We start from the raw sequence: 15,266 nt of genomic DNA on the forward strand, positions 1-15,266 counted from the left end.
AATCCTCAGTCTTCATTCTCTCCTCCTCGTCCGTCCTTGCATGTATGTATGTGTGTAGTAGTGTGTCCTTGTGATGTTTTTGCAAAGTAACTCGCTGGTGATGTGAATTTTAATGCAAGGTTAAACAATTCTTTCACAATCCAATAAGTGTCATCTGTGTGGTGGAGGCTGAAGCGCTCTAATACAGAAAATGTAAATTCAATTAATCAACAAGCAATCTTACTGTAATTCCTAAAGAGATAGAGGAAGGAAAGGAAGCGATGTCCTATCAAAGACGTGGCATAAAAGAATGACTGTATGTAAAAAATTCTTTTTGTGTTGTCTGTCAAGGGAAAGATAAACGTGAATATTAATGAAAGTGCTCAAAAACATTTTGTCTGTGGTATTTTTTTCTCCTTTTCTTTTATAAAACGCTATTTTTTCCCCCTATCTGTGTGTCCCCTGCCATTTTGAGTGCTAAAGACAGGCTTTAGTTTATCACGCTCGGCTGAAGGCCCTGTGCGAGTCAAAACGCATTAGCCTGAGCACTTTTGTGAGGCTAAAAGAAATACACTCAGTGAGCCCTCTTATATTCCTTTCCTATTCTTCATTTATGGAGCAGCTTTCTTTCTGTGAATCGTTAAGAGAAAGGGCCAACAATGTAGATGTATTTCTTTACAATCTTCCTGTCAAATAAATAGCGTAGTATTAGTTGTATTTTTCGAAACCTATCTCTTCAATTTCAGAGTGTGTTTGTGGGTGAGTGTGTGTGTGAACAATGTGTGCCCGTGATGGCGACTGCCCTTCACAGTGGCTTCATGTGTAGCAGGGATGGAGGGGGACATGTGTCCTGGGGGGCAGGGTGACAGGGAGCAGTTTGGTACATGGTGGGGGATAAAGGGGGCCGCTGGTGGAGGCTAGGGGGGTTGGGGGAGTCAGGGAGGCTCTCACACACACACACACACACACACACACACACACACACACACACACACACACACACACACACACACACACACACACTGAGCAGAGCGTAGCACAGCAAAGTGCGGTAGAGGCGAGTCATTAATATTCTGTCTGGACTCATTGTCTTTCCATGCTGACATTTACATTTAGATTGTTTATTTTACAGCGGGGGGCGTTAATGAACATGCTTCTGTTCTGTTGTTCCCAAATGGCTGTGATTACTGCCACCACACTAAGATAATGAGACTGGAGGAGCTGGGGCTGGGACCAGTGGCGGTTCTAGACCATTTCAACTGGGGGGGGCCAAGCTAGGGCCAGTTACATTAGACGTTACTGTTGTCATATCGTTTTGCATGTGGTATGATACTGTTGTGTTCCGCTTAAAGTCATCCCTCTAGAAAATGTGTGGGTTAAATTAGTGTTCCGCGTTGCCACTGTCTAATAACGGATGTAAAAAAAGAACGATAGCAAAAATTAGTTATGTAAAAATTATTTCATACTCCATATTTAGGGGGGCCACAAGGGGGTCCAAAATTGTTGTCACAGGGGCACTGCCCCCCCCCCCCCAGAACCGCTAGTCGCTGGGACTAGGGCTAGAGCTGCGGCTGGGACTAGGGCTAGAGCTGTGACTAGGGCTAGAGCTGGGACTAGGGCTGGGACTAGGGCTAGAGCTGGGACTAGGGCTAGAGCTGGGGCTGGGACTAGGGCTGGCGCTTGTGTATGGGGCTGCATGGGATTGAGGCTAGGGCTGGAGCTGGGGTATTGGGGCTATGGCTGGGGTTGGGGTATAGGGGCTGTGGTATAGGGTCTGGGGCTGGGGTATTGGGTCTGGGGCTGGGGTATAGGGACTGGGTCTGGGGTATAGGGACTGGGGCTGGGGTATAGGGACTGGGTCTGGGGTATAGGGACTGGGGCTGGGGTATAGGGACTGGGGCTGGGGTATAGGGACTGGGGCTGGGGTATATGGGCTGGGGTATAGGGACTGGGTCTGGGGTATAGGGACTGGTGCTGGGGTATAGGGACTGGGGTATAGGGGTATAGGGGCTGGGGTATAGGGGCTGAGGTATAGGGACTGGGTCTGGGGTATAGGGATTGGGGCTGGGGTATAGGGGCTGGGGTATAGGGACTGGGGCTGGGGTATAGGGACTTGGGTATAGGGACTGGGGCTGGGGTATAGGGACTGGGGCTGGGGTATAGGGGCTGGGGTATCAAATCAAATCAAATTGTATTTGTCACATGTGCCGAATGCTAGCTAGCAACTTACCTTGGCTTCTTACTGCATTCGCGTAACAGGCAGGCTCCTCGTGGAGTGCAATGTAAAGCAGGTGGTTAGAGCGTTGGACTAGTTAACCGTAAGGTTGCAAGATTAAATCCCCGAGCTGACAAGGTAAAAATCTGTCGTTCTGCCCCTGAACAAGGCAGTTAACCCACCGTTCCTAGGCTGTCATTGAAAATAAGAATGTGTTCTTAACTGACTTGCCTAGTAAAATAAAGGTAAAAAAAAAAAAAAGCCAAATCGGCGACCAAAAATACCGATTTCCGATTGTTATGAAAACTTGAAATCGGCCCTAATTAATCAGCCATTCCGATTAATCGGTCGACCTCTAGTAAAGGGGCTGGGGTATAGGGACTGGGGTTGGGGTATAGGGGCTGGAGTATAGGGACTGGGGCTGGGGTATAGGGACTGGGGTAAGGTTATAGGGATTGGGGCTGGGGTATAGGGGCTGGGGTATACGGGCTGGGGTATAGGGGCTGGGGTATATGGGGCTGGGGTATAGGGGCTGGGGTATAGGGACTGAGGCTGGGGTATAGGGACTGGGGCTGGGGTATAGGGGCTGGGGTATAGGGGCTGGGGTATAGGGACTGGATGGGGTATAGGGACTGGGGCTGGGGTATAGGAACTGGGGCTGGGGTATAGGGACTGGGGCTGGGGTATAGGGGCTGGGGTATAGGGGCTGGGGTATAGGGACTGGGGTATAGGGACTGGGAGTGTGGTATAGGGACTGGGGCTGGGGTATAGGGACTGGGGCTGGGGTATAGGGACTGGGGTATAGGGACTGGGAGTGTGGTATAGGGACTGGGGCTGGGGTATAGGAACTGGGGCTGGGGTATAGGGACTGGGGCTGGGGTATAGGGGCTGGGGTATAGGGGCTGGGGTATAGGGACTAGGGTATAGGGACTGGGAGTGTGGTATAGGGACTGGGGCTGGGGTATAGGGACTGGGGCTGGGGTATAGGAACTGGGGCTGGGGTATAGGGACTGGGGCTGGGGTATAGGGGCTGGGGTATAGGGACTAGGGTATAGGGACTGGGAGTGTGGTATAGGGACTGGGGCTGGGGTATAGGGACTGGGGCTGGGGTATAGGAACTGGGGCTGGGGTATAGGGACTGGGGCTGGGGTATAGGGGCTGGGGTATAGGGGCTGGGGTATAGGGACTAGGGTATAGGGACTGGGAGTGTGGTATAGGGACTGGGGCTGGGGTATAGGGACTGGTGCTGGGGTATAGGGACTGGGGCTGCGTGGTGAGCATTAGTGTGTGGCGCTATAGTGGCAGGGAAAGTCAAAAGGCTGTCTGTGGGTGGATGTTCTTTTTACCCTCTGTGCATATGGGAGGGTATTGGCCCTATGGTATGGCCACAGCAGAATGCCATGGATGCATTGAAGATTAGGCTAATACCCCCCTAGCACTGCTATTCTCTCTGGTCAGTCCAGGGCTGCTTACCCTTTAGCCCACCACTGATACTCCACAATGCAACGATGTTAAACCTATGGTTCACTCACAGCAGTGCTGCAGGGTCCATACAACTAGAAATGAAGCTGAGGTAAAACAGTGACAAAGTCACTATTATGCTACATGTATCATGGGAGTCCCTGTATGCTGAAATCTGTATTTTGTGAGACATTCTGGGCTGGTTGGTGAGCAGTGTGGATGTAAAAGTGATTTAATGATGTCTGTTCTAATGCATTCTCCTCACTCCACTCTCCCAGATGAAATGAGTTAGGCCCAGTTAGGCTCCACGCTAGCCTGTCTGTTCACAGCACTGTAGCAGCACTCTTCCACATTCCAAAGTGGAGGGGGTTTATTGAAGCTGGCCAGGAGTCAGAGCCTCTCAGTGGGTCTTCTGCCACTCAGGCCAACACGACAGAGTTTTTACACAAACACAGACGGAGGGTTGAACGTCTTTTCCGTCTAACTAACCTTGCCATCTTTTTGTATGAATACAAATGTGACCGGTTCTGGAAATCCTCTAAATCGACTGTATAGTCACAGACATAGGTTGTGTGTGTATTTATGGAAGCCCGGGGTTTCTTTAAACTCACAGCCGAGCGCCACAGCCCACATCACAACATGTTTCACATCACAACATGTTTCACATCACAACATGTTTCACATCACAGCACGTTTCACATCACAACATGTTTCACATCACAACATGTTTCACATCACAACATGTTTCACATCACAACATGAAAGACGTTTCACATCACAACATGTTTCACATCTAACATGTTTCACGTTTCACATCACAGCATGTTTCACATCACAACATGTTTCACATCACAACATGTTTCAGATCACAGCATGTTTCACATCACAACATGTTTCAGATCACAGCACGTTTCACATCACAACATGTTTCACATCATAACATGTTTCACGTTTCACATCACAACATGTTTCACATCACAACATGTTTCACATCACAGCATGTTTCAGATCACAGCATGTTTCACATCACAACATGTTTCACATCACAACATGTTTCACATCACAGCATGTTTCACATCACAGCACGTTTCACATCACAACATGTTTCACATCACAACATGTTTCACATCACAGCATGTTTCACATCACAACATGTTTCACATCACGGCATGTTTCACATCACAACATGTTTCACATCACAACATGTTTCACATCACGCCATGTTTCACATCACAACATGTTTCACATCACAGCATGTTTCACATCACGGCATGTTTCACATCACAACATGTTTCACATCACAGCATGTTTCACATCACGGCATGTTTCACATCACAAAATGTTTCACATCACAGCATGTTTCACATCACAACATGTTTCACATCACAGCATGTTTCACATCACGACATGTTTCACATCACGGCATGTTTCACATCACGGCATGTTTCACATCACAGCATGTTTCACATCACAACATGTTTCACATCACAGGAGAAGAAAAGGAAAGTATGTGTTTGAGGTCATGAAATGTCCCCTGCCTCTGCAGCGGGGAGTTAGAGCGGCCATGCGGATGATATTATCATGGAGCCACATAGTGCAGAGGACAGGAGCATATATACATGTACCAGCTTTGTCCTTTCAAGTAGAGATGGCCTATCCTGGTCTAACAACCTCTAGCTCTTTTCCCTAGTCCCTAATCTCTTCTATGTAGGTCTTGGTGTAGATTGGTGTACGCAACATTATGACTGTGACTGATAAAGGATTGATGGACTGACTGACAGAGAGACTAACTGACAGAGAGACTGACTGACAGAGACAGAGTGACAGAGAGACTGACTGACAGAGACAGAGTGCCAGAGAGACAGAGAGTGACTGACAGAGAGACTGACTGACAGAGAGACTGACTGACAGAAATACTGACTGACAGAAATACAGAGTGACAGAGAGACTACTGACAGAGAGTGACTGACAGAGAGACTAACTGACAGAGAGACTGACTGACAGAGACAGAGTGACAGAGAGACAGAGACTGACTGAGAGACAGAGTGCCAGAGAGACAGAGAGTGACTGACAGAGAGACTGACTGACAGAGTGACTGACAGAGAGACAGAGAGACTGACAGATAGAGAGACAAACAGACTGACAGACAGAGAGACTGACAGACAGAGAGACAGACAGACTGACAGACAGAGAGACTGACGACAGAGAGACAGAGAGACTGACAGACAGAGACAAACAGACTGACAGACAGAGAGACTGACAGACAGAGAGACTGACAGACAGAGAGACTGAAAGACAGACAGACAGAGAGACTGACAGACAGAGAGACAGACTGACAGACAGAGAGACTGACATAATGACAGACAGAGAGACAGACAGACAGACAGACAGACAGACAGACAGACAGACAGACAGACAGACAGACAGACAGACAGACAGACAGACAGACAGACAGTTGGGGAGTCTATGATGGGCGTGTGTATATGGTGCTGCAGTAGATTGCCTGGCGCTCGGTCTCCAGCTGGCTGTATCGGCACGCCTAGCTGCCATGGCAACGCACCCATGCGTGAGGACACAGCGCAGGAAGGGCTTGGCTAGCTCCAGATGTTGGGCTCACTCCCCCACATTTATCCTAATCCACACACTGCCCTCCACAACATCAGGCCATCTGCAGTACAGACACGCACGCACGCACGCACGCACGCACGCGCACACACACACACACACACACACACACACACAGACGCTAACGCACATTAGCACAGCCAGGTGGCTCCGAGGCCCCAATGGGCTTCTTCCACCTCTGGCTTTGTCAGTTGATTGGAGAGATTGCAGCTGCTATAAAATCATGCATGAGATGAATGGGAATGTTTAAATGGGTCAGTGTATGTGTGCATGTTGCAAAAACCCCCAGGTGAATGTTCACTTTCTTTCATTGTTTGCGATGGCAACGCTAGCTACTGTAATGCCTCTGCAGTCCTTACACACCAGATACACCAAAGTCTCTCACAATGGACAGTCATTGTGTGTATTGCATCAGTGGTGTGGAGACTGTAGGTGGATGGTAGTGTGTGTGTGTGTGTGTGTGTGCGTGCGTGCGTGTGTGTGTGTGTGTGTGTGTGTGTGTGTGTGTGTGTGTGTGTGTGTGGTGTGTGATGGACTGTCTGCGTGTTTGACTAACAGAGACCCTCTCCATTGTTCCCTGTGTGTCCTACAGCCAAGCACGACGTCAACGGCAACAGGACCGTACCACCATTCCCCGAGGGACTGCAGATGGCTACGTTTGGTAGGTGATCCATATGAGGAGAGGGAGGAGGAAGTTGGGGGCTGGGGGAGAGGAGAGGGGAAACAGGGGAGGATGGCATCCAGACAGTGTAGTATAATTAGTCCCCCCTCCCCTGCTACTCAGTTAGGTTCAGAAAAATACATTCAAAACAAAATGAAAGGAGAGAGAGAGAGGATAGAGGAGGAGGAGGGGGTGTAGAGATTAATTGCAAGGGGTGATAAGGATCTCTTTAATAAAATGCATTAGTTCAGCTCCTCTTTTCTCCATTCGGGGAGTCAAACTGCGTAATCCATCAGGACAGACAGCAGAGAAATCAGCCTCTTTATCTCCCGGGCCTGTGTACAAATAAGCATGTTTTAAAGCAGCCTTACATGCACTTGTGACCCGCAGAGCATTTCAAATCACAAAGCCTCCCGTGGATCACCTTAAAAGTTGCCAGTTACCCTTGACTCTACAAAAGCCTGTCTTCTACCCCCCCCTGTTACCGCTGTGCCAGTGATTGGCTACGTTCAGAACTACCTTGTGTTAATACTCTAACATTCGCTCCCAAACACAAAGGTGTGTGTACGTGAGCGCGCGTGTGTGTGTGTGTGCGTGTGTGTGTAGGAGCCGTGTAGGAGCCTCTTCAGTCCCAATCACCTCACACACACAAAAAACCTCTCACACACACATCGAGGCAAACTGCCTGAGCCCCACTCAGCTCTTCAGTACTGCATGGAGAGAAAACCCAGCTCTACCAATCATTTGGTTTCTCAGATAAATCACTCCACCCAATCGGGGGAATGAATGACTGTGGATAACCGTTTTTAAACTGTACCCGAATATATTTTTACTGTTTTATTTGGTGGGGGAGTATTACTTGGTGCTAAATGTTTACAGTGGGTATTAGTTTTATGTGGGTTGTTTTTACAGGCCCACGGTACATCTGATAACCAAGGAACACTATGGTTTGATTAGACACTAAATCCAAAGCTGGGACATGGGTCCAGACCTTTATGGAGGTGACTGGATGTGTTCCCTGCTGACAGACTATACACCTCAGTGTCGTGGGAGGGTTTTAATGGCTTGTATCAGTGTGTGTGGGCTGTTGTATTCATTTCACACCTAAGAGAGGTATTGAAACCAGAGCAACATCGGCCAATAAACAAGGTGCATGAGAGCCCAGTCAGCCAGGGTATGATATAATACATTTGTACTCAACATACGCCTAATACTAGGTCTGAAATTGCCACTGGTTCAGGATTTTATTCCCTTCATCCACTCATCTATTTATTGCATTTATCTAACTATCCATCCATCCATCTATGCCTGTCCGTCCGTTTCTGACTGGTGTGTTGTCTTAAAGGGATGGGATGTTTCTGACTGGGGTGTGTTGTGTTAAAGGGATGGGATGTTTCTGACTGGGGTGTGTTGTGTTTTCAGTTTTCCCCTCCCCGCTCAGACCACTCCCAGACAGTCCTAGCAAAAGTCCTAGCAAAAGTTTATTTTTCGGCCATTCATTAATTGAAAACAATCACAGTAAGGTATTTTATATTTACCCAGAAATTATTTGATATTGAGATAAAAACGGCTGCATTGGACCTTTAAAGGGATGGTCTGTTTCTGACTGAGATGTGTTGTCTTAAAGGGATGGTCTGTTTCTGACTGAGATGTGTTGTCTTAAAGGGATGGGCTGTTTCTGGGGCGCAGAGAGAAAGTTCTGGAAGCAGAAGGGAGTCTACTCCACCCAGGTGGGCTATGCTGGAGGCCTCACCCCCAACCCCACCTACGAAGAGACCTGCACAGGTAACACTCAACACTCAACAGTAACCCCACACCCCACTCAACAGTGACCCCACACCCCACTCAACAGTGACCCCACACCCCACTCAACAGTGACCCCACACCCTACTCAACAGTGACCCCACACCCCACTCAACAGTGACCCCCACACCCTCCTCAACAGTGCACCCACACCCTACTCAACAATGACCCCACACCCTACTCAACAGTGACCACACACCCTACTCAACAATGACCCCCCACACCCTACTCAACAGTGACCCCACACCCTACTCAACAGTGACCCCCACACCCTACTCAACAATGACCCCACACCCTACTCAACAATGACCCCACACCCCACTCAACAGTGCCCCCACACCCCACTCAACAATGACCCCACACCCTACTCAACAATGACCCCACACCCTACTCAACAATGACCCCACACCCTACTCAACAGTGCCCCCACACCCCACTCAACAATGACCCCACACCCTACTCAACAGTGACCCCACACCCCACTCAACAATGACCCCACACCCTACTCAACAATGACCCCACACCCTACTCAACAATGACCCCACACCCTACTCAACAATGACCCCACACCCTACTCAACAGTGCCCCCACACCCCACTCAACAATGACCCCACACCCTACTCAACAATGACCCCACACCCCACTCAACAGTGACCCCACACCCTACTCAACAGTGACCCCACACGCTACCCACACCCCACTCAACAATGACCCCACACCCTACTCAACAATGACCCCACACCCTACTCAACAATGACCCCACACCCCACTCAACAGTGCCCCCACACCCCACTCAACAATGACCCCACACCCTACTCAACAATGACCCCACACCCTACTCAACAATGACCCCACACCCTACTCAACAGTGACCCCACACCCTACTCAACAATGACCCCACACCCTACTCAACAATGACCCCACACCCAACTCAACAGTGACCCCACACCCCACTCAACAATGACCCCACACTCTACTCAACAATGACCCCACACCCTACTCAACAGTGCCCCCACACCCAACTCAACAGTGACCCCACACCCTACTCAACAATGACCCCACACTCTACTCAACAATGACCCCACACTCTACTCAACAATGACCCCACACCCAACTCAACAGTGACCCCACACTCTACTCAACAATGACCCCACACCCAACTCAACAGTGACCCCACACCCTACTCAACAATGACCCCACACCCAACTCAACAGTGACCCCACACCCTACTCAACAATGACCCCACACTCTACTCAACAGTGACCCCACACCCTACTCAACAATGACCCCACACTCTACTCAACAATGACCCCACACCCAACTCAACAGTGACCCCACACCCTACTCAACAATGACCCCACACTCTACTCAACAGTGACCCCACACCCCACTCAACAATGACCCCACACTCTACTCAACAATGACCCCACACTCTACTCAACAGTGACCCCACACCCTACTCAACAATGACCCCACACTCTACTCAACAGTGACCCCCACACCCTCCTCAACAGTGCACCCACACCCTACTCAACAATGACCCCACACCCTACTCAACAGTGACCCCACACCCTACTCAACAGTGACCACACACCCTACTCAACAATGACCCTCCACACCCTACTCAACAGTGACCCCACACCCTACTCAACAGTGACCCCCACACCCTACTCAACAATGACCCCACACCCTACTCAACAATGACCCCACACCCCACTCAACAGTGCCCCCACACCCCACTCAACAATGACCCCACACCCTACTCAACAATGACCCCACACCCTACTCAACAATGACCCCACACCCTACTCAACAGTGCCCCCACACCCCACTCAACAATGACCCCACACCCTACTCAACAGTGACCCCACACCCCACTCAACAATGACCCCACACCCTACTCAACAATGACCCCACACCCTACTCAACAATGACCCCACACCCTACTCAACAATGACCCCACACCCTACTCAACAGTGCCCCCACACCCCACTCAACAATGACCCCACACCCTACTCAACAATGACCCCACACCCCACTCAACAGTGACCCCACACCCTACTCAACAGTGACCCCACACGCTACCCACACCCCACTCAACAATGACCCCACACCCTACTCAACAATGACCCCACACCCTACTCAACAATGACCCCACACCCCACTCAACAGTGCCCCCACACCCCACTCAACAATGACCCCACACCCTACTCAACAATGACCCCACACCCTACTCAACAATGACCCCACACCCTACTCAACAGTGACCCCACACCCTACTCAACAATGACCCCACACCCTACTCAACAATGACCCCACACCCAACTCAACAGTGACCCCACACCCCACTCAACAATGACCCCACACTCTACTCAACAATGACCCCACACTCTACTCAACAATGACCCCACACCCTACTCAACAGTGCCCCCACACCCAACTCAACAGTGACCCCACACCCTACTCAACAATGACCCCACACTCTACTCAACAATGACCCCACACCCTACTCAACAATGACCCCACACTCTACTCAACAGTGACCCCACACCCTACTCAACAATGACCCCACACTCTACTCAACAATGACCCCACACCCAACTCAACAGTGACCCCACACCCTACTCAACAATGACCCCACACTCTACTCAACAGTGACCCCACACCCTACTCAACAATGACCCCACACCCAACTCAACAATGACCCCACACCCTACTCAACAATGACCCCACACCCTGCTCAACAATGACCCCACACCCTACTCAACAATGACCTCACACCCTACTCAACAATGACCCCACATCCTACTCAACAATGACCCCACACCCTACTCAACAATGACCCCACACCCTACTCAACAATGACCCCACACCCTACTCAACAGTGACCCCACACCCTACTCAACAATGACCCCACACCCAACTCAACAGTGACCCCACACCCTACTCAACAATGACCCCACACTCTACTCAACAGTGACCCCACACCCTACTCAACAATGACCCCACACCCAACTCAACAGTGACCCCACACCCTACTCAACAATGACCCCACACCCTGCTCAACAATGACCCCACACCCTACTCAACAATGACCTCACACCCTACTCAACAATGACCCCACACCCTACTCAACAATGACCTCACACCCTACTCAACAATGACCCCACATCCTACTCAACAATGACCCCACACCCTACTCAACAATGACCCCACACCCTACTCAACAATGACCCCACACCCTACTCAACAGTGACCCCACACCCTACTCAACAATGACCCCACACCCTACTCAGCAATGACCCCACACCCTACTCAACAATGACCCCACACCCTACTCAACAATGACCCCACACCCTACTCAACAGTGACCCTGACTCATTGTCCAAGTGCTTGTAGAACATTCGCGTGCTCTGAATAATTCAGTGTTAGAATTTAGTGTTTAATTGAGTCTTGATCTCCCTCATGAACTGCCCTCCACAGCCTGTGTCTGTAACACACTAACCAGCCTCATGATGTGACAAATCACATTTGATTTGATCATCTCCTGATGTGAATGACTTGTACATGTCTCTATGAAGGGCCTTTCTATCAGGTACTACTGTACTGTACTCAGTAGCAGAGGTATCTGGGGCTCTATGAAGGGCCTTTCTATCAGGTAGTACTGTACTGTACTCAGTAGCAGAGGTATCTGGGGCTCTATGAAGGGCCTTTCTATCAGGTACTACTGTACTGTACTCAGTAGCAGAGGTATCTGGGGCTCTATGAAGGGCCTTTCTATCAGGTACTACTGTACTGTACTCAGTAGCAGAGGTATCTGGGGCTCTATGAAGGGCCTTTCTATCAGGTACTACTGTACTGTACTCAGTAGCAGAGGTATCTGGGGCTCTATGAAGGATCTATCTATCAGGTACTACTGTACTGTACTCAGTAGCAGAGGTATCTGGGGCTCTATGAAGGGCCTTTCTATCAGGTACTACTGTACTGTACTCAGTAGCAGAGGTATCTGGGGCTCTATGAAGGGCCTTTCTATCAGGTACTACTGTACTGTACTCAGTAGCAGAGGTATCTGGTGTTGATATTGACAGGTTGTTTTCTCCCAGCCTGCCCCTGGAAACCAAATGGAATCCCTTAGGTCCTATTATAGTGAGGCAGGGACAAATGACCGCTTTCTAGCAGTACGTGTGTGTGTGTGTGTGTGTGTGTGTGTGTGTGTGTGTGTGTGTGTGTGTGTGTGTGTGTGTGTGTGTGTGTGTGTGTGTGTGTGTGTGTGTGTGTGTGTCTGTGTGTGTGTGTGCGCGCCTACCTGTATGCGTGTTTGTGTGCGTGCACGTGTGTGTGCATCCGTGTGTGTTTGCGTTTTTAATGATCCAACAGTTAAGGAATGTGTGTACGGCCATTATGTGATAGACAGACGGACCTCGCTACATGATACTGTCTAAGTGTGTGTGCTGTCCAGAGAGAAGGAAATTCAACATTAGCTGTGCATCACTACGTCAATGGTTCTGTGATGGGCCTCCTCACTCTCCTGTTAGTAACAAAACAGCAACATTAGCTGTCATTTTGAGCAGTTTTCTGTGAAAAGTGGACAATCAGAAATATAGTTTGGAAATGAGAATCCAAATCAGCGGTGGAAAAAAGTCTTTGTGATTCAGACGGTGAAATTGTTCACTACAGTTTTCCTTTGGTTGCAATAATGGGAGTTGGGTGTTTTTGAACATTCAGGGCGCTATCCAAACACTGCCAGCTGTCTCTGTATTATTTTTAGACGTACCCACTGCCTCTCCGACCTGCTTTTGAGGGATTTAGGATTTAGGAAATGAGATTTTGCTCTCAGTGGGAATGTACAGAGTTTTCCGGTAATAGGAAGTAACAGAGCAAACCCTGCCGGGTGTTCCTCTGAGGACTGAGGGCATTTTCTGAACTCTGACCCCTCTTGTCCAGCTCTGACCTTCACAGACCGGGCCCTCCGCAGTGTGTGTGTGCGCTTGTGTTCATGTGTGTGAGCATGTGTGTGGAATCTTCAAAATACCCTCTCTCTCCTATCTCTCTCTCTCTCTCCCGTCTGTGGTTCAGTACAATAACAGTTTGTTTAGGGCTGTTAGGAGCATGGAAGTCACTAGTCTTTGATCTGGATATTGACTTTTGTTCCAGTGGAAAACAACTTTGTAAAGACTTTCATCAGGGGAAATTTGTTTGATGACTTTTCCCAGAGTGCCATTCTCTCAGGATGGATCTTGAACTGAAGTCAGAGCTTAGAGTTTAGAGGCGTTAAACATCTACTGCTGTAGGATCTGAGAGAGAATATGTGTGTGTGTGTGTGTGTGTGTGTGTGTGTGTGTGTGTGTGTGTGTGTGTGTGTGTGTGTGTGTGTGTGTGTGTGTGTGTGTGTGTGTGCGCGTGTGTGCGTGCATGCGTGTGTGTTTCATTTTATTGATGTTTTGTTATCATTTAGTTTCTGTTTTGGTAGTAGTGGCAGTGCTCTGTAGAATGAAGAGTGCTGCACTGAGGCAGGGAGCTTTCCATCTGGTGGTGCTGAAACCTTGCCTCAGCTCACTGCTACTGGCTGTTACTGACTGTTACTGACTGTTACTGACTGTTACAGACTGCTACTGACTGTTACTGACTGTTACTGACTGTTACAGACTGCTACCGACTGTTATAGACTGCTACTGACTGTTACTGACTGTTACTGACTGTTACTGACTGCTACTGACTGTTACTGACTGTTACTGACTGTTACAGACTGCTACTGACTGTTACTGACTGTTACAGACTGCTACTGACTGTTATAGACTGCTACTGACTGCTACTGACTGTTACAGACTGCTACTGACTGTTACAGACTGCTACTGACTGTTACAGACTGCTACTGACTGTTACTGACTGTTACTGGCTGCTACTGACTGTTACAGACTGCTACTGACTGTTACTGACTGTTACTGGCTGCTACTGACTGTTACAGACTGCACTGACTGTTACTGGCTGCTACTGACTGTTACTGGCTGCTACTGACTGTTACAGACTGCTACTGACTGTTACTGACTGTTACTGGCTGCTACTGACTGTTACAGACTGCTACTGACTGTTACTGACTGTTACTGGCTGCTACTGACTGTTACAGACTGCTACTGACTGTTACAGACTGCTACTGACTGTTACTGGCTGCTACTGACTGTTACTGGCTGCTACTGACTGTTACTGGCTGCTACTGACTGTTACAGACTGCTACTGACTGTTACTGGCTGCTACTGACTGTTACAGACTGCTACTGGGAGTGCAGCTCTATGTGAGGTTTGGTCCCCTTTACCTTAAAGGGCAGTACAGGAATAGGATAGGGCAGTACAGGAATAGGATAGGGCAGTACAGGGATAGGATAGGGCAGTACAGGAATAAGATAGGGCAGTACAGGAATAGGATAGGGCAGTACAGGGATAGGATAGGGCAGTACAGGAATAAGATAGGGCAGTACAGGAATATGATAGGGCAGTACAGGGATAGGATAGGGCAGTACAGGAATAA

The 15,266-nt window shown here is 49.2% G+C and overlaps 1 protein-coding gene across 2 annotated transcripts in view; it reads left to right on the forward strand.

Moving 5' to 3' along the window:
* msra (methionine sulfoxide reductase A) overlaps window positions 1-15,266 on the forward strand; it is a 95,443-nt gene that overhangs the window by 38,999 nt on the left and 41,178 nt on the right. For both annotated transcript variants that reach the window (NM_001140894.1, XM_045719462.1), the window contains exons 2-3: window positions 6,873-6,941; window positions 8,607-8,726. In NM_001140894.1, the coding sequence (NP_001134366.1) occupies window positions 6,873-6,941; window positions 8,607-8,726 (189 nt within the window). The remainder of the gene's footprint in view (window positions 1-6,872; window positions 6,942-8,606; window positions 8,727-15,266) is intronic.

The sequence above is a fragment of the Salmo salar genome, chromosome ssa06 (genome assembly GCF_905237065.1).
Source record: "Salmo salar chromosome ssa06, Ssal_v3.1, whole genome shotgun sequence".
In the NCBI taxonomy this organism is placed as follows: Eukaryota; Metazoa; Chordata; class Actinopteri; order Salmoniformes; family Salmonidae; genus Salmo; species Salmo salar.